This window comes from Primulina eburnea, chromosome 6 (genome assembly GCF_022965805.1).
Source record: "Primulina eburnea isolate SZY01 chromosome 6, ASM2296580v1, whole genome shotgun sequence".
NCBI lineage: Eukaryota > Viridiplantae > Streptophyta > Magnoliopsida > Lamiales > Gesneriaceae > Primulina > Primulina eburnea.
This window is the reverse complement of record NC_133106.1, coordinates 33,227,167-33,251,573: the sequence shown is the minus strand read 5'-3', so window position 1 is coordinate 33,251,573 and position 24,407 is coordinate 33,227,167. Positions and strand designations below refer to the sequence as shown.

At 33.4% G+C, this 24,407-nt stretch overlaps 3 protein-coding genes across 3 annotated transcripts; 1 reads left to right on the top strand and 2 right to left on the bottom strand.

Annotated features, from left to right (window-relative positions):
• Positions 1 to 1,285: 1,285 nt before the first annotated feature.
• On the bottom strand, positions 1,286 to 4,065 carry LOC140834441 (GTP-binding nuclear protein Ran-3). Its single transcript, XM_073199320.1, has 8 exons — positions 3,827 to 4,065; positions 3,664 to 3,733; positions 3,074 to 3,130; positions 2,863 to 2,980; positions 2,281 to 2,370; positions 2,007 to 2,186; positions 1,814 to 1,891; positions 1,286 to 1,655 (listed from the first exon to the last, which is right to left on the bottom strand). The coding sequence occupies exons 1-8, from the start codon at positions 3,827 to 3,829 to the stop codon at positions 1,586 to 1,588; spliced, it is 666 nt and encodes a 221-aa protein (XP_073055421.1). The 5' UTR covers positions 3,830 to 4,065; the 3' UTR covers positions 1,286 to 1,585.
• Positions 4,066 to 4,565: 500 nt separating this feature from the next.
• On the bottom strand, positions 4,566 to 6,610 carry LOC140834440 (BIIDXI-like protein At5g11420). Its single transcript, XM_073199319.1, is given in 4 exon segments — positions 4,566 to 5,276; positions 5,369 to 5,474; positions 5,476 to 5,867; positions 6,411 to 6,610. Coding segments are annotated over 4 exon segments (1,107 nt in total). The 5' UTR covers positions 6,484 to 6,610; the 3' UTR covers positions 4,566 to 4,740.
• Positions 6,611 to 18,465: 11,855 nt separating this feature from the next.
• Positions 18,466 to 23,469, top strand: LOC140834439 (potassium channel AKT1-like). Its single transcript, XM_073199317.1, has 12 exons — positions 18,466 to 18,979; positions 19,598 to 19,963; positions 20,060 to 20,117; positions 20,197 to 20,514; positions 20,594 to 20,839; positions 20,931 to 21,029; positions 21,132 to 21,164; positions 21,256 to 21,441; positions 21,873 to 22,067; positions 22,151 to 22,226; positions 22,306 to 22,911; positions 23,124 to 23,469. The coding sequence occupies exons 1-12, from the start codon at positions 18,774 to 18,776 to the stop codon at positions 23,396 to 23,398; spliced, it is 2,664 nt and encodes an 887-aa protein (XP_073055418.1). The 5' UTR covers positions 18,466 to 18,773; the 3' UTR covers positions 23,399 to 23,469.
• The last annotated feature ends 938 nt before the right edge of the window (positions 23,470 to 24,407 follow it).

Sequence of the window (24,407 nt, the reverse complement as noted above, 5' to 3'; positions counted from 1 at the left end):
TAATATTTCTGTAAGTTTTATCCCCAGACGTAATTCTCCCTCATTAAGCTGCTATATGTGCTCTGCGCCAGATTTTTCTTGAAAACGATAATTTTAAAAATATGCAGAGAGAATCAAGGACAGGGAGATATGGCCATAGATATCATCCAGTTTCATGATTTGACAGATCTAGATTGGGAGAGGGCTATTTGATTTTGTTGGTGATATTAGACTTGCCTAAAATATTGATTTGGGAACTTGATGAGAAAATTACTATTTATTTCATTATCTTTAATATTAAAATTTTTAATTTTGCTACCAATTAGGCATTTTTTAAAAATTAATTCAATATATAATAGTAAATTTTTCATAAAATAATTTTATATACATTAATTTTTTTAGCTATATTAATATAAATAGATGTTCAAATTTGAAACTACTAAATCAGTATTTAAATAAAATAAATTTATGTCATGAAGCACCTTTGATTTCAAGGTGATGAAATCAATTTAATTAATCCAAATTATATAATTTAGTTCCAAAGAATTATTGTTTTTAAATTTTAGATCATATTACGTATTACACAAATTTTAAGGAAAATATATCATATATCATAAATATGTAAAAGTATGTATACATAAATAATAATTTAAGATAAAAATGACATATATTTATTGTTTTGCTTATTTAAAAAAAAACAACAACAATTTTAATATTTTAAATTTCGGTATTTAAATGTAGTATATGTTTTTAAGATAAATTATCGGGGTCATCAACCTGGGTTTGCTGGAAAAGAAAAATAGTTTTATTGCAAATTAACGGCATTAAAATTAATTGAAGGCATATGACACCTATATGACGATGCTTCGATTCAATTGTTTCCATTTCAACGTACGCAAGTACACAGAACAACACCATATCACGCTTAGATGAATACTTTGAAATACCGATTATATCATCCAAAAATTGGAGATCACGTATTATGCAAAAATTCCCAAAAAGGAACATTTTTTCTAATGGTGCTTAATGATCCAGCAAAAGAATAGTGAGTGACACTTAGTCGCCAAAGCAGAATGACACAAGCGGCACATACCCGTAGTTGGCACATGATGACGAGCTAAACTCCGTGGGTACACGATTAGAAACAGCTCGCCAAATGAAAATTTTACTATTTGAAACACATGCCAACTAAATATCCGTCAAAGAACATATTGATAAAAAAAATGGTTAACAAAAGATTTTCATTTGGTGGCAATATCATTTTTATTTTAAATTTAAAATTGTATCAATTCAACCATTAAAATAATAAAGCCAAAGTAAGTTTACCCTTAGAGTTAAGTCTCGGAAAAAAGTAGGACAAAGTTGAGGCATCGAATAACAGAGATGCTTCGGCATTGTGGTGTGATATATGACCATATTTGTGACAAGCAATTCATAAATGGCTAAAACGACACCTTAACATTCCGAAGAATAAATACTTAGATAAAACCAAAACAAATCACAACACAGTCCCAGTCAACCTACCACATATTCCAAAACCAAGTCTTAAATCCATAAAAGGTCGCAAGATCTCAACTCCAGTTTGTTTCCATCACACTTCCCTCTTCTAGTCAAATGACTCATCATCGTCATCTGGTAACGGCTGACTAGCAGCTTGAGCAAGCTCAGCTTCATGTCTGCAAAAAAAAAATACCAATCAAAATAGATCTTCTTCATGAAAGTGAGTTCAAATTCACAATTCAAATATTTAGTCATGCGACTGGATTAGGTTTTATGTGGATGTGTATGGAGCTTTAGCCATGTATGGCTGGGTGTGAGAAAGAGAGATACTTACAGTTGCTGTGCAGCCATATCAATGTGAACTTCTGGCGGAGCAAGAGCAGGAGACTCGACAAAATGCAAACTAACATCGCTGCAAACAGAAACAAAGCAACAATCCAATTCTTTACAACAAATACAAATATTAAATTAGATGATAAAGAGAAATGCATGGTTTCTCGAAAGTAATCAAATGTGTACACACCCACCCTGCAAGTTTTCTGGCGAGATACAGGAAGGGCTTCTCAAAATTATAATTACTCTTGGCTGATATTTCATAATACTGCAGATTCTTTTTCCTGTGGAAGGTAACCTGCTTTGCCTTGACCTGCCTGTTCTTAACATCAACCTTGTTTCCGCAAAGCACTATTGGAATATTCTCACAAACCCTGAATATGGGTAGCAGAAAATGTAATATGTCATTATGCCATCAGAATTTTAAACCAAACATCACACACAATTTAAATAAAGAATACAACATACCGACAAAGATCACGGTGCCATGTTGGAACATTTTTGTATGTAAGTCGAGCTGTTACATCAAACATAATGATGGCACACTGTCCATGGATGCTACAACAGTCCAACAGCAGAATATAAGCATCATTTTTAGATATTAAAAAGTAAGCCAAAGACAAGTCACAAGACAAACAGCGATAGCGTACTCGAGGAAGTATAATGTATATCCACATCCAAACGAGTAGAGTTATCGAAATGGACCTTGGTTTTTCTCATCAACCAAAGTTACAACACACCATCATTTGAAACCGATATAAAATCATTTATATTTATATTGATAATATCATAAATTTCTACATATTTATGGGAAAAATATAAAAGACAACCTATCATTAAGAAGCACACAATTCAAGAAGGTATCAGCCATGCATTCTATCAAGACACTAAGTTCGCCTTTTAATCAGACTCATCTCTAGAGTCGTCAATTAAATATTTCTAACACAATCTTTCCTTCCCAAAACTCATCCAAATACTGAGCAGCAAAATCACAAGAATCATAGCAACTACAGTAACACTTCATAAGATCAAAAAACAAAATTCACTTACTAGTATCCATCCCTCAGGCCACCAAATTTCTCCTGTCCGGCCGTGTCCCAGCAGTAAAATCTGATTTTCCCACAGTTAGTATGGAAATCTAGTGGATGAACTTCCACACCAATGGTAGCTGCACAAAAACAGAGGATCTTTAGAAAACAATCATACAGAAAAAAGTATTCTGAAACAAGTGCGAAAGAGAACACATCCAAATGAAACTTACGCTCGTATTTCTTCTCAAATTCTCCAGTCAAATGCCTCTTCACGAAGGTGGTTTTCCCTACACCAGTAAAAGAAATCTATAATATCTATAAAACCAAAATGGCCAAGTTGCAGAAAAAATCCTTAATCATGGGTTTTTTTTACTAGAGCAATTTCCTTTACTCTAAACTCAGAAACAGTCATAAGACAGTAAACTCGAGGTTATAAGACAAGAATTTTATCATAGCTCTATCGAAATTACTAAACTAAGGCGTATGAAACTGCATAATTGATAGAACAGACAATTGAGTACGAAATTAACCATAAAGCAAAATGCAATTGTCATCACAAACCCTACCTCCCCCTAATTATTAAATCAATTATTCTGTCCAAGACTTGAGCCAGTCTAACATCCTAATCAAGGAGTAAAAGTGGAAAAAACTAAACCTAAATCCGAACAAAATACTACTGATACACATTCGAACATATAACATGAGCTGCCGAAATCATCATAAATCTTTTATCGATGAAATAAACATTGCAACAATCACATAGTCGGCTAAATAAACACGCGAAAACAAGAATCAATATTTGAATAAACATAAAAATTACCAGTGCCACCATCGCCGACAATTACGAGCTTGAAGCTCGGATAATCCACAGTTTGTTGGTTCGGTAAAGCCTGAATATTACCAAAACGGAAAAAAAAAAGATCAGAAGAATCAAATTAACACAAATACAAATCTGCTGCAAGGATCTAAGAATGAACATTTACCATGTGATTTTTCTGCGGTTTTGAACAAAAGACGATACTCGAGAGAGGAAGTAAGCGTAAAATCTGCGAATGATGCGTTTGTAAGCACGCGTATATATATGGATTCGGAAGCCCTAATGCGGAGTAGATTTTTGAATTTGTGCTAAACCGAGTAGCTTTAAGCTGACGCGATGATCTGAGCCGTTGGATCAAAAGTTGTAGCGGTGTCACATGCTTGTCGCGTGTTCGGGGTGGGGGGACGTCTTTCTAGAAGTGGGCTTACTACTTGGGCCACATAGCCCAATTAAAGAAACATGTTACGGGCCAATGTTCCAATAAAACAGGTCTTACAAAGCACATAAACAAAACATTGGTGACCTAAATAAAAAAATTGTTTCTACTTATGAAAGTAATTCAAAATCATGAAATTTTAAAATTATATATAAAAACAAAATTTGTTTTTTTCTTAAAAGAGGTTGACATACGACAATACTGCTCTAATTTTGAAAAAAAGTGTCCTTGAAAAGAAATATTGAATTATTAAATTTGCTCTTGATTAATTGATATCAACCTTGAATTGATACATAAAGTCCGCCTTCGATTTTTACTTTCCTTTTCTTTTGTTTTTGTTTTTTTCTTGTAAACGAAATAAGCTTGTGATTCATCCCAGAGTTCATCTAAACGTAACAGAAGTATGTAAACATAAAATTCGAAGAAATTTTACGTTGAGTTGCAATTTGAAAATGTGGGAAGTAAACAATAGTGTAAAAGTATATTCAAATTTATTTAACTTAAAATAGCATGTTACATATGATATTTCAAAAGCACACTCTTCATACATAGTATAGAAGTAGGAAGCAAAATAACAAAAACTCTTTGCACTTCCCCTCACACGATGTTTAGTATACTTTAACCAAATTTCACTCAAAACTAGCTTAGAATCGCCTCAGATTGGGAATGCTAGCCAACTTCACATCATCCACAACAGGGCCACAAAGGGAAGCATAGTCGGTGCTCCTCGTGTGATAGTACGTGCTGAAAAACATGACTCGAGTCTGAGTAGCTCTAGCCACGAATCTTAGAACAGCCCTCTTGTACCCGCCTCTTCCCTTGGAGTCGTATGGGACTTTTAGTGTCTCCCTACCCGCAAAGGCCTCCACTATCATGGATCCCTCGCAGGAATTGCTGGCATCCCCGACCGCAAATGTGAGCTCGTATGTTTGGCCAACGACGGTTCGGACGTCTTGCCCTATGGCACTTTCTCTTCCCCCGACGAGTTCGATGGCTCGTTTGCCGTGTGGGACGGAGAAGTGAGCCGAGTCTATGTATTTGACGGCTTTCAGGGAATCGACTTTCCAGGCTGGGAGAGCAGAGTGATCATCTACACTGATTGGAGGTATAAGGACTCCACTACTTATGTTGGGAAACATGTACGCACCTTCTTCAAAATCTCCGTTTCTTATGAGATTGTCTGCAAGAACGAGTACAAAAGGTCATCAAAATCTGTATGGTGCTTAGATATGAAATGTGCAGTAGCTGAACAAGACTACAAATTAAGCATACCTTTGGTAGCTTGAGGAGTCTTCAAAAGCCGGATAGCAATCGAATCAACCAAAGGCCCGCAAGCCGGATCCTCTTCTCTCCCGGGATTGTGAAGTAGTATCTCAGTCCACATCGTACACTGCGCGAAATGCAAACGCGTACAAGTCCCAACCGTCGCTACTATACAAAGTTTGGATTGGTATGACCTCATAGTCTGGTGCCACCGAAACGTTTAGTCTCTCGTCTTGAGCACAAGTCCGAGCAGCACTAAGCGTTATCGCATAGGATGCTCCTTTGGTAACATTTATGAGTTGCTTGATCGACGCCTCGTTGCCTAGCCGTACGGCTGCATACCCCTCAGGAACGACTAGGAGCATGTCGCCTTGTTTTTGTCCGGCTTTTACGTACTCGACGAAGCCCGAAATGTGCCATTTCGGTATGGCATGGGGTTTCAGTACCACTGTTCCTTTGAGGTCTGAGGGGTTGGGAGGCTGCTCAAAGTTGCCATTTTGTAGTGGTCCTGCATTTTGTGCATGTTGACATAGGTTCAAATTACAATGTAACAAGATTTAAATTTATTTGACCATTATATTAATTAATACATTTGCCAGCAGAAAATGGATAGGACCATCTGCATATGTGTGCTGGTGGTAGACCCACAGATGTGGAGGCCATTTAATGCACTTTAAAGTGGTAGAATCAGCGTCTAAAATATTTAGAAAAATAACATTAAAATAAATTAGACGACTCCTTCAACAAAATTTACATACAGTATCCTTGCTCAAAAACAAATTAACAAGAGAGTATGCCTTTTCAGCGCACAGTAAGGAACATTTGTCTTGTCTTTTTACAACTCAGACTTATCAGGATTGAAAAAGTACGTTTTCTCATCAATGCATATCTCCAACCATCATGCCAACAGTTACAGACTCAGTATGAGGATTTATATTTTAAATTTGTATCAGAATCTAGGCATTACACTACTCTACGCCCAAAATTACATTCTGAAAAGAAGCAAGCAAGATGGCCATTGGAAGGCAGTCGAACATGCTTGGGAGCTTACCGTCAGTGAAGGCATCGGCAATTCTGCAAGTGCACAAACAAAACAACAAAAAGACAGTGAAAAAGAGCTTCATTCCCTGAATTTGAAGTGAGAATTGATAGAAGAATTTATGGCTTTTTTCCTTGTAGTTCAAATGGGATTTGAGTGAAGGGGCTACTTATACATGCCAATGGGAGTAAATGACCTTGGTTTTTGTGTTTAATAATTAATAGTGTAAATTTATGATCGGACGGTTCTCGATTGATCATAAATAATGCAGCTTCACATGGGATCATTTAATGCCCACATTCCCTCCCCTCCCATTTGTGTCTTGTTTTGTTTTAGAATGTTTATCTATAACTTATAAATTATTTATTTATATATGATATTTGAAGGGATGACTATCTTACTCATGATTAATATTTTTTCTATTTAGTTTGGTTTATATCCAAATATTATAATATTGTCGTTGTAAAAAAATAGTGAAGGGTTATACTAACATTTGAATGAATTATATTTATATGAGGAGCATTTCATAATTTTAAAATTTAAGAGATTAAAGCACAATTGAAATGTTGAAACTAAAAAAATAGAAAAACAAAATTACAATATGTACGTCATATAAGAGTGATTTTGGAAGAAAAAAACGGTGTTAATTTTTGTCTATAACATTGTTTGGTTCGTGTGATATGATTAGTAAATAATACATAGTAAGAGTGATTATAAATGAAAGGTAATGATAAATAATATATTGTGATAAATTATATGATGTTTGATATGATTTTATGTTTCTTGATTATTTTTTTAAGAGTGAGTCTCATGTGAGACCGTCTCACGGATCAAAATCTGTGAGACGGGTCAACTCTACTCATATTCACAATAAAAAGTAATACTCTTAGCATAAAAAGTAATATTTTTTCATGGGTGACCCAAATAAGAGATTCGTCTCACAGATACGACCCGTGAGACCGTCTCACACAAGTTTTTGCCTTTTTTTAATTATATTATGATTATTTAAATGCCCTCAGCATATATCACAATCTTAATCATGAACACAAAACATACGGTAAGTGAACAATTAAAAATCAATCATCTCTTAATATGTATACCAAATACTGCATATATATTTAGTTCTAAATGAAATCTAAATTATTTTATTATTTACATAAATAAATTTATCCATCATCATCTTATCTTTCGAATCAATTGATCGTTAATCTCGTTGCTTAGTGATTATATTTATATTTACATGTTACACTACTAATTTTCGGTTATAATTATAAGAGTTAAAAAAAAAACTAAACCTTGAAACACCTTCCATGTACAAAATGATCAAAAGGCACGTGCTGTTTGATTCTCATTTGAATTCAGTCAATGATCTACGGGTTTTTTTTAAAAATAATTTAAATTTTAAAATTAATTTCAAAACTAATTTAAAAAAAAAAAAAAACTCTTTCAAAACTAATGTAATCCGTGCTTACGGAGCGCGGGCACTGCACAGGTGTAGCCACGAAAGAGGGACAGAAATTTAGCGACGAAATATATCCAATAAATCGTCGCTACATCAAATCCGCGCCGATTTAAATCTGCGACGGTTTATATCCGTCGCTAAACTTAGCGACGGTTTATATCCGTCGCAATTTCAACATTTTGGAATTTTTTTAATGGTAGTACATTGTCGTTTGTTTAACTAATTTAGACATTATATTTAAATATTTCACTAAGAAAACATGTAAAAAGTTAACATATTATATTTTACAATATATTTATATTATTAATTTATGTGAAACAGTCTCACGAGTCATATTTTCTGAGATATGACAAAAATTCATGTGAAACAGTCTCACGAGTCTTATTTTCTAAGACATCTATCTTATTTCGGTTATCCATTAAAAATAAAAAATATTATTTTTATGCTAATAGTATTATTTTTTATTGTAAATATCGATAGGGTTGACGCGTCTCACAGATAAAGATTCGTGAGACCGTCTCAAAAGATCTTACTCTAGAGATATTATGCACGAACTTTATTACGTTTCTTATTATTATTACTTAAAAAAAATTTAAGTTTTAAAATATGAAATCTTTATAAGAATAAAGATAATAAATGTATCTTAAACTTAAATTTTTTTTAGTAATAATAATAAGAAACGTAATAAAGTTCGTGCATAATATCTCTAGAGTAGGGTTTTTTGAGACGGTCTCACGAATCTTTATCTCTGAGACGCGTCAACCGTATCGATATTTGCAATAAAAAATCATACTATTAGCATAAAAAATAATATTTTTTATTTTTAATAGATAACCGAAATAAGATAGATGTCTCAGAAAATAAGACTCGTGGACTGTTTCACATGAATTTTTGTCATATCTCAGAAAATAAGACTCGTGAGACTGTTTCACATAAATTAATAATATAAATATATTGTAACATATAATATGTTAATTTTTTACATGTTTTCTTAGTGAAATATTTAAATATAATGTCTAAATTAGTTAAACAAACGACAATGTACTACCATTAAAAAAATTCCAAAATGTTGAAATTGCGACGGATAAAAACCGTCGCTAAGTTTAGCGACGGATATAAACCGTCGCAGATTTAAAACAGCGACGGTCATTATAAACCGTTGCGGATTTGATTGTAGCGACGGTTTATTTGATATATTCCGTCGCTAAATTTTCGTCCCTCTTCCTGAGCAGCGTCCACGCTCCGTAAGCGCGGATTACATTAGTTTTGAAAGAGTTTTTTTTTTTAAATTAGTTTTGAAATTAATTTTAAAATTTAAATTATTTTTAAAAAAAACCCATGATCTACCTATGAATCACTCTTCATGGACGATGTTGAAATCAGGATAAAATGAGAGTTCACATTTGAAAAAAAATAAAATTGCATAACCTTTTAATATAAAATAAACAATAATTAAAGTACTATTCTAGTCGATTTTAATGTACCTCGTCGAGAGCAATGCTACATATACAACGAAGAATTATATAATATTTTGTATACTATAAAAAATTAAATACAAAAATGTTATTTATCAAATCTTAAGATACATAAAATAAAAAATATCGCGAAATAATATCAAAATCTTATTATATAATTTATGTAAATATCATTATTATCTTGTCGGTACCAAATTTTGTGACCAAATAAATTAATGGACTACGAAATGCCAAGATACGCAATCAGTGCTTGCACATGTATTATCACACTATCGAGGGACAAAGGGGCAACCCCGTAGAAATTACATGGATCAATCATGGAAATCAACATGCATGTGACACATTGTCTATTTTCAAGAATTTAGTATCGTAATTAAATTTTAAACACGTAATCATCCATTATTTATTTATTTATTTTTTTTTATCTTTTTTTAAAAAAATTAAATTATTTATTTTTATCAATAGAAAAAGGAGAGAACAAAATCAACTTTTTTTAAAAAAAATTGCTTCATGAGATGGATGATAAATAATGTATAAAATGTAAATGATAAATCATTTTGTATATACGTATATAATAAACATGATGATTTCTAATTTTAATCATTTTTCGAACTTGACGTTAAATGAAACAAATATGTGTAATCAATTAATATCTCACATTTCACACAAGATGGTATAACATCATTTTCAGTAGCGCATCCAAACATGGCGCAAGAGTTGGAGACCCCATTAACCGAAATGGGCCCACTACATGGACCAGATGTGTAGGTTCGATTACACCTAATAAGGCCATCTCCAACCCATTACACTATCTTAGTGTCACACTAACTTTAAAATAGTGTAATTCTTACACTAAATCTAAACTCATCTCCAACCCATCAACTCTAAACTCTACATCAAAAAGAATATTCTCAGAATATTCCCTATTATTTTATTCACAACAAATAATTTATTTCACAAAATATTTTAAACACAATAATTAAAATATCATTAATATCTAAAATAATGTATATATCGAAATTCATTATAAATATACATGAATTAAAAAAATTTAATTAAATAATGTTTTTTGAATTACGTTAAATTTTTTAGTATTTAATATTATTATTTTAAATACTTAAGCTTAATACTTAATTGAATGTAATAATTGCTAATTTAATCACATAAAAAAATCAAAAAAAAAAAAAAAAAATTAACGCTATTGCTACAGTATTGCACCAAATTTGGTGCAATACTGTAGCACACCACCAAAATAGAGTAGGAAATGGTGTTGGGTTGGAGAAGAAAAACTCACACCATGATGGAGTATTGCACCAACATGGTGTTGGGTTGGAGATGGCCTAAGAACTTTGGATCGTGAATTGTTCTCGGGCCTGAATTCACGTGGCCGTGTAATTAATGATATGGATATAAAAGAATATCAGCAAATTTTTTTTAATACCGAAATTAGATAAAATTATATAAAAAAACACATTAAAAAATAAATACACATTACGCAAATTTTTTTATAAACTAGATATGTAAGATTATGAATCAAACGTTTGTCGTTTTTACCAAAAACTTAATCTTTTAAAGTTGTATAGAACGAACATATACATCCATATTCCATATATCCAGAATAGCATGTGAAAAATTATTGATAGTGATGAGAATTTTTTGACAAAATGCGAATCTACTCAGGCATATAAATTATACATGAATAGCATGTAAAATTATAACTGCATGTTCCGCTGCTATGACAATATCCTATATTTATGAGACATTCAAGAAACAAAATGGAAGTTGATGTATCAACAGAGGAAACACTTGTTAAATCATAGTACATGCAATCACATGGGATGTCCAAAAATAGACAATTACCAATGACCGTTAAAATTTGGGATGGTAGTTGGCACTTGGGAGGTCGGATCTCATTGGTAGAGTTCGGATCAGACCTTCGAAATCTGGAAGCACAAACAAGAACGTTAGAAGAGGACCGGAAGCTTGTTCCAGCGTAACCCGCCCGATGCTCAAGTCATAAAATAAAAACTGAGAGAATAATATTTGTGTAGTGTGAGTGAATATACGAATGAGTAAACAATTAATTAAACCTGATATTTATAGGAGATGAATAAATTCTCGATTTGGTACGTCTAGATTCTCAGAATCTTGGAAAAAATTAAATTAAACCTTCTCGGGTCTTACCTCTGTGGGCTTTACTGATGTAGGCTACCCGTTAACGTCTGAGTAGGAGATCTTCTAGATATGAGCGCGCCTAAATTCTGAATCCTATCGGAGCTCGGCCAAAATATTCTCAATCAACACGATGTCATAATCTGGGAAGTAGGCTCAGATAGAGATGGGAGGTCGGCCATCTTTCTCTCTGATTGACAAGATTACATATATATGGGAAGTCGGCTGGGATGATCTCCTCAAAGTTTCGTGTACATGAGGTGACCTCTTGATGGGTTCTGTCACGAAAATGACCTTCCGATACTTTCTGAATACTTGGTATGGGCTATCGAGAGTGAGCCGAACCCATCTCCGAGATATCAACCAAGATTGTTACATGTTGGCTCTAAATTTTTTTTCTCATTTCTCGAATAGTATTCTTCTCCTGCGTCTATATAAAATTCGATTACGCGAGCAATATATTCTCTTCCGATATCTAATGAATATTAAAATGTTATACTATCCATGTACAGGGATCGCGGCCCCATCGATATGACTAGCTTCATGAGTTGAAGAATCTGAAAAAGGAACAATTTTAGTTACCATCAAATAAGAAGAATGATTATAAAGGAAAAAAAACATGCAAAATAAATACAATTATAACAATTGATTATGCCCAAAATAACCTGGTCAACAATCTATCAATTTATTGTTCTTTTACATAAAACAATTAGATCCATCGAGATAACCATGTTTAGGTTTAAGTTTTAACATTTAATAAGTACTTTACGTATTTAAATTGTTTCAAGGTAAGTAAATTTTCTTGGGAAGAAATATATAAATCATGAGCACTGACCATGGTTGAGACCCAATCATGGCCGGACATGACGAGAGGCCCAAGAGGCCTATGCTTCTGGCCCAGACGTCTAATAGGGTCCAAAAAATTAAATTATATATTAATTTTACTTTTTTTTTTTGTTTTTTTTTTTAAAAATAATTTTTAAGAACTAGCTAATTCAATTATGTAATAAATTCGATAGTCCAAAATAATTTATGGCAGCCCTTCAAATCACACGCTGTATATATTGAAAAGATGATAAAATATAGTAGTGTTGATAACAATGCGGCGTGTAGCCGCGAGCCAACAAAATTTCGATTTTTTATCTTGTTTTTTTTCATTCTTAAAAACATTGGAAGAAGTAATTTAATGTGTAAAAATGTTTCTAGAAAGTTATTTCAATTTCAATGTTATAGTAAGAGATGTAGCTTACTTATAACTTGGTTTTAGTCTTTGTGTGACATTAACAACTATATCTATTAATAATTTGAAAAATTATTTAAGAAATTGTCATTTTAAGTATTTTTTTGAAAAATGATCGAGCGTGAAAGCCGCCTTCCTCATTTTTCTTCCCATTACATTAATGGTCTCCACGTCATATACAATTTATAAGAAATAAACAAAAAATAATATGTTATATAATTATCTAAATAAAAATTATAGGAAATTGGTCCAAAAATATAGTTTTGAGATATTAGTGTTGACTGTTTTGTCAAGTTTCGAAGCTTTAAAAAAAATCACCATGCATGAGAGCAAACTTTAATATCTGAGCTTCACTCCGTGATTAATACATGGTACATACGCTGATATTGAGAGCATATAGTTAACCTAGATCAATCAAATTTGGTCTCGTTGGTGACTTGGTGCATCTCTTTTCTTTATTGTATTTTTCGTATGTAATTGTCTTGATATGGTCGGATTTTTTGTTATATATATTGGGGCAAAAATTTGTGTGAGACGGTCTCACGGGTCGTATTTTGTGAGACATATCTCTTATTTGGGTCATCCACGAAAAAGTATTTGAAACACCCCACTTAAATAAACATTTTTAAATTTAAAATAACCTGACATCAGCGGAAGCATTTATCTTTAAAATAAAATATACTATATATACATTTCAAACATTATCTTACAATACATACCATACATAATCTCAAACATCTAATTCAAATACCAATATTACATATAATAAAATACATGATATTTTTAAAAACTTTAAATGTTCATCACACCCCAATAAAATCATTAACATATTCAAATAAAATTTTTCCAATACAGTAGCTATATGACTTCTTCCCCTTGGACAATCTGCTTCAAATCTTTTTATTACCTGCATCACATGACATTAACTGAAATGAGATAAAACTCAGTAAGTAGAGAACTTTACATAACAAATACATATTTATATGGCTTGGCTTGAAACATTGCAATGACAATAAACATTGAATAATATCATCTTCAATGAACAATAATGATAAAATCGATATAGATGATATTTCATAACATGAATTAAAGGAAATGAAACAATAGCTCAATGATCTGTAATCTGTGAATGTTATCTCTGTTAATATATATAAATATATATCGGACTGTGAGAGATAACCATGAGAGGAAATGATAGTCTGTAACTTGTAATCTGTGACCTGTGAATGTTATCTCTGTTAATATATATATAAATATATATCGGACTGTGAGAGATAACCTATGGATAGTATCTCTGTGATATATGAAAATATATACCAGACTGTGAGAGATACTCTTCATGTGATTGGCCAATGACATGCATGAATTACTATCATTCCTTGGATTGAAACATATGAAATTCATTGGGACAATTGAACAAACACTTGATAGGTACAATATCTTGCTAGCTTCTTTATCAATGAAATCAATGAAATTCTTGGATCAATGAATATATATCAACAAATATGACAATAACATGTCCATGAAAGAAGCTAGACATCAATAAAAATGGCTTGGATACATATATATCATGTGAGCACAAGAAATAGCCTCTACTTACTACCCAATCAACATTTGGTGGCAAAGATGATCTCAAAAGAATCCCTACAACAATAAACACCATAAAATCTATGAATTAACACCATATATACATAGATCTATAAAGTCAACGCAAACCTTCAACCCAACAATTCCTTGTAAAACCAAAGAATAACTAAGATCTTACCTTGTAGCTTGCACCTAGACTAGGAGATGCTAAGATTTCCTCAAAAATCCTTGAACTTGGTTGAAGATTTGGAGAAGAGAATTTTGGGGAAAAGAGAAGGGAACCTATGAGAGAAATGAGAGATGAAGGAATGAAGATATTTCTCAATACCATGCTATAAAAATCATTCCATAACCTTAAAATCGTGTTTTGGAAGTAGCAATTTCGTCCAATACATCATGGCAGCGCACCCGCGCTCAACTTGCAGCGCGGGTGCGTGCTGTTCCGCACGGGCAGCGCAGGGCAGCGCACCCGGTGCAGGCAGCGCACCGGCGCTGCCTATGGCAGCGCGGGTGCGCTGCACCCTAGCTCTATTCCTCCGACACGAACTCCTAAAAACATCCTTTCTTGACTTAATATCCAACCTTTTCTTATTCCACTCAATTCTTATAAATTATAACAACCAAACTTCTTCTAAAATCAAGCATAATACCATCACAACTAGCATTCATCCATTCCCAAAATCATCAACAACTAGACCACTATAAATTCTCTAAACCATTGTCAATAACATTAACTATAACCATCATCAAACTTGACAATATCAATATATGAATATCCCATAACCATAACACATGAAATCATTGATCATAGAACAATAAAAACTTGGGATATTACAGTATTATTTTTTATGCTAAGAGTATTACTTTTTATTGTGAATATCTGTAGGGTTGACCCGTCTCACAGATAAAGATTCGTGAGACCGTCATACATGATCAGACCTACTCATATATTGGATATAAATTTTTTACTTTATAAGAAGTTAAACAGCTCCATAGAGGCAGGCATGCACCTCGCAAAAGTAGGAAAAATTGATCATATAAGAGGATAAATGAACAGATATGTAAAAAAAACGTGCGGCATTTGGATAGAGATGAATGCATTTAGAGACCGTCGATGACTTTGATTAGTTCGTGTTTAGAGAATAATATATTAATAAATGACTTTGCTCAAATATTTTATTTTTAAAACTAACCCTCACAGAGTATTTGAAGTGTTTCAAATATACGAGGGAATGATAGTTTTAAAAAAATGATTGATCAACATCAGTTTACTAACGATCCCCCGCATAGTTTAGACCTAATAAGTAGTAACACGGCCAATGAGAAAATGTACATAGGGCGAGGTGTATGGTGGTTGTTTAACTCAAATGTACGAAGAAAGTGTGTATCAGAATTAGATGTTGTATGCATGTGTTGTAGCACATATTCACAATATGTAACAGAATATATTAATTAAACACGCAAATAAACTTTGATGAATAAAAAAAGACAAAATAAATATACACAAATATAATTTAATATTATATATTAATATAATTTTTTCATTATACTTATTGAGTATTCATTCATGATATATATTGATATTCATGATATCCAGAGAATATTTTTAATTTGATATTATACATTAATATTAATTCACAATATTTATGGAATAACAAGAGGATACTTAACTTGATATTATACTTATGAGAGTAATAATTTATAATATTTATTAATATTCATTCATTATATTTATTAGTATTCATTTAATTTCATAATACTTATTGGTATTTATTTATAATTAGTATTTATATTCATGAAATATGAAGACGTGCGATACTTAATTTGATAGCATTTTTTCATAAACTTTATAGTATTCATTATGTTAGAATTAGAGATTGATTTAGATGGGAGATGAATAGATAATCTCAACAAATTGTAAAAATATTTCTGTTGGATTAACAATACCGAAACACAATTCTCGTCGATAAGATATAAATAAACTTATAGTTGATTACTTAGCGAAAAAAAAAGACTCTCCGAAAAGTGTTGAATACAAAAAAATGGTTTAAGTTAAGAACAATTATGTTATCAAATATTGAACAAAAATGGACTTACCGGAATGTAAATAACAAAAATTTATTTTTGAGTATACGAAAACTTGAATTACTCATATGTCACACATTTTTCCTTGTAGAAGGATTTCACTAAAAGACTTTGATATTTACAATATTTTAAAATTGCCCACTTCAGCAAGACTTACCACACTGTCTAACTGAAATTCTTAGTATATCATATTCTTAAACAATTTGAATAGTATGACTTCTTACTCTCAGCTATGATGATTTCTCAAAATAAATTCTAAGAACGAATTGATCCTTAATGATCAAATTACAAAGTGTCAGTGTGTGCTTGATATGATCAGTTTTGCTTTCAAAAATTTCGTTGAACTCGAAGAACTGTTCTTAGACAAATAGAAATGTTGAAGCCAGGAGAGATCTTAAGCATGCCCGACTGATTTATTTATAGGTATCGCATATAATGATCTTTCTTTTGAATTTGGAAATCCGTTACAAATATAGATCTCATTGTACCATGTCATCATCCTTTCTGACAAATAGTACACTTTTGGTACTTCGCATGGAATCTGATATTCAAAAAATTTAAAAAAACTATTATATGAGATCTTATTCAATCATCAGCTGGGCTCTGCTATTCAGAAATGATTAGCAGATATTCGTGTAATTTCCGTTGTTTAGACTAACTGACTTGCTGAAGTATATTGTTCTATTCCTTGTTCTTTGATCGGCTCGGCTGCCTTCAACGACCCTTTATTTCATCTCGACTTCTATCAGCGATCCTTTGTCGTCAAATAGTTCAATAACATTTTCATTAGGCAACGATATGACTCTGATTAACAGTCTTGCTCTGGAAACATATCTACACAATCGGTTTTTTTTTTTTCAATTTAATTCGATTAAGCTCTGTAGTTATCCATTGGATTAGCACTCTTATTAAATCACCAAAACATAAGTGTTCTAACAAATTCATTATACTTGTATTCATTCATATTACTAATTATTAATTATTTGTATTCTTGATCAATAGGATATTTACTTCATTCATCATACTCAAGAATATCCATTCAAAATAGTTAGGCAAAAAATAGTGTGAGACGGTTTCACGGGTCGTATTTTGTGAGACAGACCTCTTATTTGGGTTATACATGAAAAATTATTACTTTTTATGCTAAGAATATTATTTTTTATTGTGAATATCGATTATTTGGGTCATTCATGAAAAAATATTACTTGTTATGTTGAGAGTATTACTTTTTATGCTAAGAGTATTACTTTTTATTGTGAATATCGGTAGGGTTGACTCGTCTCATAAATAAAGATTCGTGAGACCGTCTCATAAAAGACCGTCTCAAATAGTTATTGTGCGAAACTTATGTGGCATTCTTAAAATAACAAAAGAAAGAATGAACTGATAGCAAACTTATTAGTTTAGTCAAACATACTTAATTTTTCCCCTCAAATGTACCTGATAAGCCATCTAATGCATCTTCCATAACAACACAAATACCGATTTCATTTATACCATATAAACATTTTGACCTGTTACACAGACATTTATTAATTGGACATTAATGATACAATTGAATGACGCATATATTCAAGGACTTGGAATAGAAGCAGCTGTAGCATTCTAAACCCCCTTTTTTTTAGTACAATTGCTTGGGGTGGGATGGTAGGCTAGAACCCACGCCTCTCCAACATAAATTATTGAATTAATCCCGAACCAATTTAGTCTGGTTTAATATGGAATCAACATCCAGATTGAATCGAATTCAACATCAATAGTAAATTAGATTGAGTTGTTTCAAATGAATCAAAAATCATTTTAATTCGATCCGTTTGAATCCGGTATCGAACTAGTTTAGAACTGATTTTGTACAGCTATATTGAATAACATATTCAATATATATATATATATATATATATATATATATATATATATATATATATATATATATATATATATATATATACATATACATATATATATATATATATATATATATATAATTAATAAATAAACTAAAAATTGAGAGGAGATTTATATCTAATTTCCTCTTTACTTAGTAAACTACGTTTAAAGATCCTCCGAAGAAGCTCATCATAAGGAATTCCGCCATCTGGACGTACGGGACTACCGAAAGGAAACTCGTGATTTGCCGCAAAAGAAGCACAAGAAAAAGTACCCGATGAGGCTGTCTCACCGGAAAACACATCGTCCAACTGTACAAAAATCAGAGAAAGAGAGACAGACTCAATAGCGAAGAGTCCACAGCAACAAAAAACAGCCACGAAAATGGAACGGAAACCATTATATCATTGATAAGACAAAGAAACATAAGAAGGTGGCCAAGAAGCGGACTCGTTCGTGTGGGCAGAATGAAGCACATGTTTGGGAAAAAGCCAATATTAAATGGCTCCATGTGTGGAATGAGAGAGATAGATGATGAAATCGAATTAGTCTCGAAAGATGAGAAATATTCTGATGCCATTTCGAGGGGCATTCTTCCTTCTCTCGGCGCTAACAGCAATCGCAAGGTCAAGCTTCGTCGCTTCATTGTCTCCCCTTTTGATCGTCGTTACAGGTACGCGGTACGCCGGCTCGATATGTTTTGGAGATCGGCACGCATGTGTGTTATTTTGCATGCAGTTTTTTTCTAAAATTTAAAAGTTCTGGAAAATATCAAATGATTTTTAGTGGTTCGTGTCATCTTCTGTGTTTGATTTTGCATGCATATTTGGTCGTGGACCAGGATTTTTTAAATGGATTATTATTTTTTAATAATTATGTGATCACGTTCTTGGTTCAGTTTTCTGTATCATAAATGGATTTTTTTTTTTAATAATTATGTGATCACGTTCTTGGTTCAGTTTTCTGTATCATAAAGATGATGATTTGATTGCAGTTTCTGGGAAAATCTTGAATGGTGACTTGCTAAACATGGGATATTGCTAATTAAATTCAGCTTAAGCCTTAATGGTTAAATTTTGTTTGTATGCACGTGTGTTTGCTTATCAATAATCAAGATTTAATGCAGCTTGATTTTTACAGTCTTAAGTTTATAAAAAATCTTTGGCCCTGTGGGTGAAGACCCTGAATTGGTTAAGGTCAGGCTAGTGAACCAAGTTTTCTAAAAAAATATTACTCATAAGACATAATATTGGACATGATGCATATTGTTTAATCTGTTCGATCTTTTCAGAGCTTGGGACTCCTATCTAGTGCTATTGGTCTTCTACACAGCGTGGGTGTCCCCGTTTGAATTTGGCTTCATTAGAAGACCTAGAGGGCTTCTCGCCATTACAGACAACATCGTAAACTCATTTTTCTTCATCGACATTGTCCTTACATTCTTTGTCGCCTACCTCGACAAAGAAACATTTCTTTTAATCGACGACCAAAAGCTAATTGCCTTGAGATACTCAAGAACCTGGCTGGTGTTTGATGTGATCTCCACTATACCTTCTGAACTTGCTCGGAAAATTTTACCCTCTACGACGGAAACATATGGATACTTTAGTATGCTTCGCCTCTGGCGTCTCAGACGAGTCAGTGCAATGTTCAAGAGGTACCATATTTGCCTCTTGCAAAGTTCATTTGGTTAAAATGAAAGTTAGTATATGATATAGGTATATTTGTTGATATGATCTAATTGTCTCTGCAGATTGGAGAAAGACAAAAACTACAACTATTTCATGATTCGAATCTTGAAGCTTACTTGGGTAAGAATCTTAAAAGGCAGGTGGTTGCTTCACTTATCGAATATAAACTTAATTGATCGAGTGTATGTGCTTCGTGTAGGTCACTATTTTTGCGGTTCATTTCGCCGGTTGCATCTTCTATTTTATTGCTGATAGGTACCATGATCCACAGAAGACTTGGATTGCACTTTTCATGGAAAATTTTCACGAATCCCCGATATGGGATCGCTATGTTATGTCTATATACTGGTCTATAGTTACCGTCACAACTACCGGCTATGGCGATTTTCATCCCGTGAACAAGGATGAAATGATATTCGACATTTTCTTTATGCTATTCAATCTCGGGTTGACTGCCTATATCATTGGAAACATGACCAATTTGATCGTTCAATCAACCTTCAGAACCAGAAAATTCGTAAGTTCACTCTTGTGTCGATTTAAAATCTTTTATCCAACCACCTCCACCGAATGGTGTAGTCCAACTTCTTTTGCAGAGAGAAACTATAAATGCAGCCTCAGGATTTGCGAAAAGGAACCAACTGCCTCCTCGACTGCAAGATCAGATGCTTGCTCACTTGAGCCTCAGGTTCAGAACTGATTCAGAAGGGCTGCAGCAGCAAGAGACTATGGATGCTCTCCCGAAAGCTCTTCGTTCGAGTATATCACATTTTCTGTTTTACAGTCTTGTGGATAAAGTGTACTTGTTCCATGGGGTATCTAGCGACCTGCTCTTTCAACTGGTACAGATTGGTGTTCTTGTTTTCCATTTGATTATAAATAACCTCGTATCAAATAGATATTCTTGATGGTCTTAACTCTGAAATATTGTAGGTCACGGAGATGAAGGCCGAATATTATCCTCCTAGGGAAGATATAATTTTGCAAAATGAAGCTCCTACTGATCTATATATTCTGGTTAGCGGTGCAGTGGTAAGATCAAATCGAGCTCTCTCGGTGTGAGCATATGTCAATCAGGCAATTACATTCGCATTTTCAGCAACAATCTAATACTGTGTTTACGGTGCAATATAGGATCTTATCACGCATACAAATAGAACAGAACAGGTAAACTAATACCTTTCCTTACATCAGATTTCTATAAGGTGGTATAAACATAAAATTGATCAGAACAAATTCTTTTCTATGAATCGTTAAGGAAGTTGGGGAGTTGAAGACTGGAGATGTATGCGGTGAAATTGGTGTTCTTAGCTGTAGGCCGCAACTTTTTACGGTTCGTACGAAACGATTGAGCCAGCTTCTGCGGTTGAGTCGTAACGCACTTTTGAACATTCTTCAAGCTAATGTTGCAGATGGGACAATAATCATGAACAATGTACTTCAGGTACATTGAAAAATAATTGCATTTCGCTACTTTAAAGTTATTTCTTGGTCGCCCTTTGTTCCATATTGTCATTATCTGATGAGTAAGTCCGGAAATATTTGTCGTCGACTACATGTGTAAAACTTATCGTATTAAATTTCTCCAATATCAAAATCAAAATTTATACATTTTCGAAATTTCGTAAATCAACAATACCATGACACATGTTGAAACTGACAGGGGTTGCTTGGTTGAGTAGTGTGCTTGCACCAGTACACAAAAATTATAGCCACTAACAGTGATGCGTTTGAAATCTTTTAAGTCGTGTATAGGCAAAATATCATATTTCGATCTTTAATTTGCCTTCGAGAACAACGGTTGGAAGTATAGCTATCAACCAAAATGGATCTCTCCTTAATGGCTTTGAAATAATTCATCAGATTTGTTTGCAGAATCTGAAAGAAAGGCAAGACCCTCTGATGCAGTCGATTTTGATAGACACGGAGCACATGCTTGCTCATGGGAGAATGGACATGCCACTCAGCTTATGCTTTGCAGCCGCCAGAGGAGATGATTTATTATTGCAACATTTGCTGAGACGAGGCATGGATCCGAATGAATTAGACAACAACGGTCTCAGTGCTTTGGTACGAGATATTTCTTTACGCATTGTTTTATGTTTGAAGTGTCGTAACTGCTGATAGCTAGCATCTTCGTGTTCAACTTTCAGCATATTGCCGCATCCAAAGGAAGTCTAGAATGCGTGCTTCTGCTTTTAGATTATGGAGCGGACCCTAACAGAAGAGGTACCAATGTGAGAGGCTACATGATTTTAAATGAAAAATATTCAATGTTATAACTAAAGAGAAGAATTATCTTGTGTAGATTCCGAAGGAAATGTCCCATTATGGGATGCAATCTTGGGGAAGCACGATTCTGTGATAAAACTTCTGGTAGACAATGGGGCAACGTTAACTTCTGGCGACGTTGCTCATTTTGCATGCTACGCTGTCGAGCAAAACAACATACAGCTACTAAATGAAATAATAAAGTTTGGAGGAGATGTCACATTGCTTAATAGCTTGGGAACCACAGCTCTTCATACAGCTATATCTGAAGAAAATGTCGAAATCGTGAAGTTTTTGATGGAAAAGGGAATCGACATAGACAAACCAGACGTCCATGGATGGACTCCTCGAGCCTTAGCCGATTACCAAGGTCATGAAGAGATCAAAGCCTTCCTTCAAACCAGGAAAGAGCCTGAAAACCGAGACACACAACAGAAAAATGGGAGTTTCCCATCTCAGTCGAGGGACGTGCCTTACCTTAAAAAGCACACAAGCGAACCTAGCATGCCTCCTTTGAATCCAGAAGAGAAAACTTCATATTCCAGATACGTGAGATTTTCTAACAGCTTTGCGAGGCGCAGGGCAACCGCTTCCCAGAATTCGCTTGCAGGGATCATCACAGCTGGCCATAGACAAAATGAAGGTGAATTTTTACAAAAGTTGATTTGCAGTAAACTGCTTATAAGAAGTTACTTGTGATAACAGTACCGATACAACTCAAATATTTTTATATCATATATATTTCAAGCAACTTTATAGAGTAGTGGCGGCTACATAAAACAGATAATGTGGCAATTTGTGATTAAAATAACAAATCATTTATGTTGTTCACATGTTTTCTTGTATCATGAACAGGAGCAAATTTGATGTTTCAAACTCGTGTCAATGTTGCTCCACCTCAGCACCAGGCAAGAGTCGTTGTTAGCTATCCACAAAGGGGTGATGCAGCTGGAATACTGATACTTTTGCCTAAATCTGTGGATGAGCTACTCAATTATGGGTATCAGAAGTTCGGTATTCGTCCCAACAAAATCACGATGAAAGACGGAGCATTGGTCGAGGACTTGGCTGTAATCCGAGATGGCGATCATCTGGTTTTGGCTAGCTCTGATATTGGTGTGGAGTTCTAAGATGAATGCAATCAGGGGCGGAGCAAGGATCATTATTCAGTACTATAGACAAGAATGTACTATAATTGAAAAGGCAAAAAAAAAGACTGTTTAATCAACAGTCATAAATAATATATCCTAACGTTCAAACACGAGACTAAAAGCACTTATTCATTGATGTAAAACACCAAAAAAATGATGAAAAACAACACGTAGAAACTCGCAATCAAAACAAAATCCAATAGAAAAAACTGTACAGAAAATTACATAATTTCTATTGTATAGTAATATCAAGCAATAATTTAAATTTTGAATCTCATCAAATTTGGGTATATAAATTATCAAGGAAAAAAATTTTGTTTTTGGAGTTTAGTGTGGGGAATTAGTCACGTGGGCAAGTGCCTACACTTGGCTTAGCGGCTCCGCCCATAAATGCAATTATGCTTACATTCGGATATGTACATTTTTTGATTATATAGATCCCAACGAAGAATCTTGGAACTAGATTTAAACTTGGTTCGAAAAATTTTGATAGATTTTGTACGTGAAAACTTTTACGTGCTACTCGTATATCAAAATATAGGCATAATCATGGTAATATTTCACAAATTTCTGTCAAATTCAATGATCTCAGTATATCGAAATCGTGAGATTCATGTTTTAACATGTAAAACCCCGACCTTATACGCACTATCATGAATCAATCCACACATAAAATATTGTATTATTTCTGACCTACATACTTAAAATGAGAAAAGTCTAAAACATCTAATGTTTTTTATTCATAAACTATGATCGGATTTTAACATTTAGATTTCGGTGCATTATGTGATTTTTCATTGAAATACATGAGTTTCGCATTATTATATTTAACTTTGGGGTGCACAGGCTCGGCGCTGCTCAAAATAGTAACATTTGAGAGTGATGCCTCAGAAAAGGCCTGAGTTATTCTTGGATTCGGACGGGAAAGAAAGGCCGAGGTGAGGTCAACCCAGGGCTGGTCTCAGGAGACCGAGCTGGAACTAGCTAG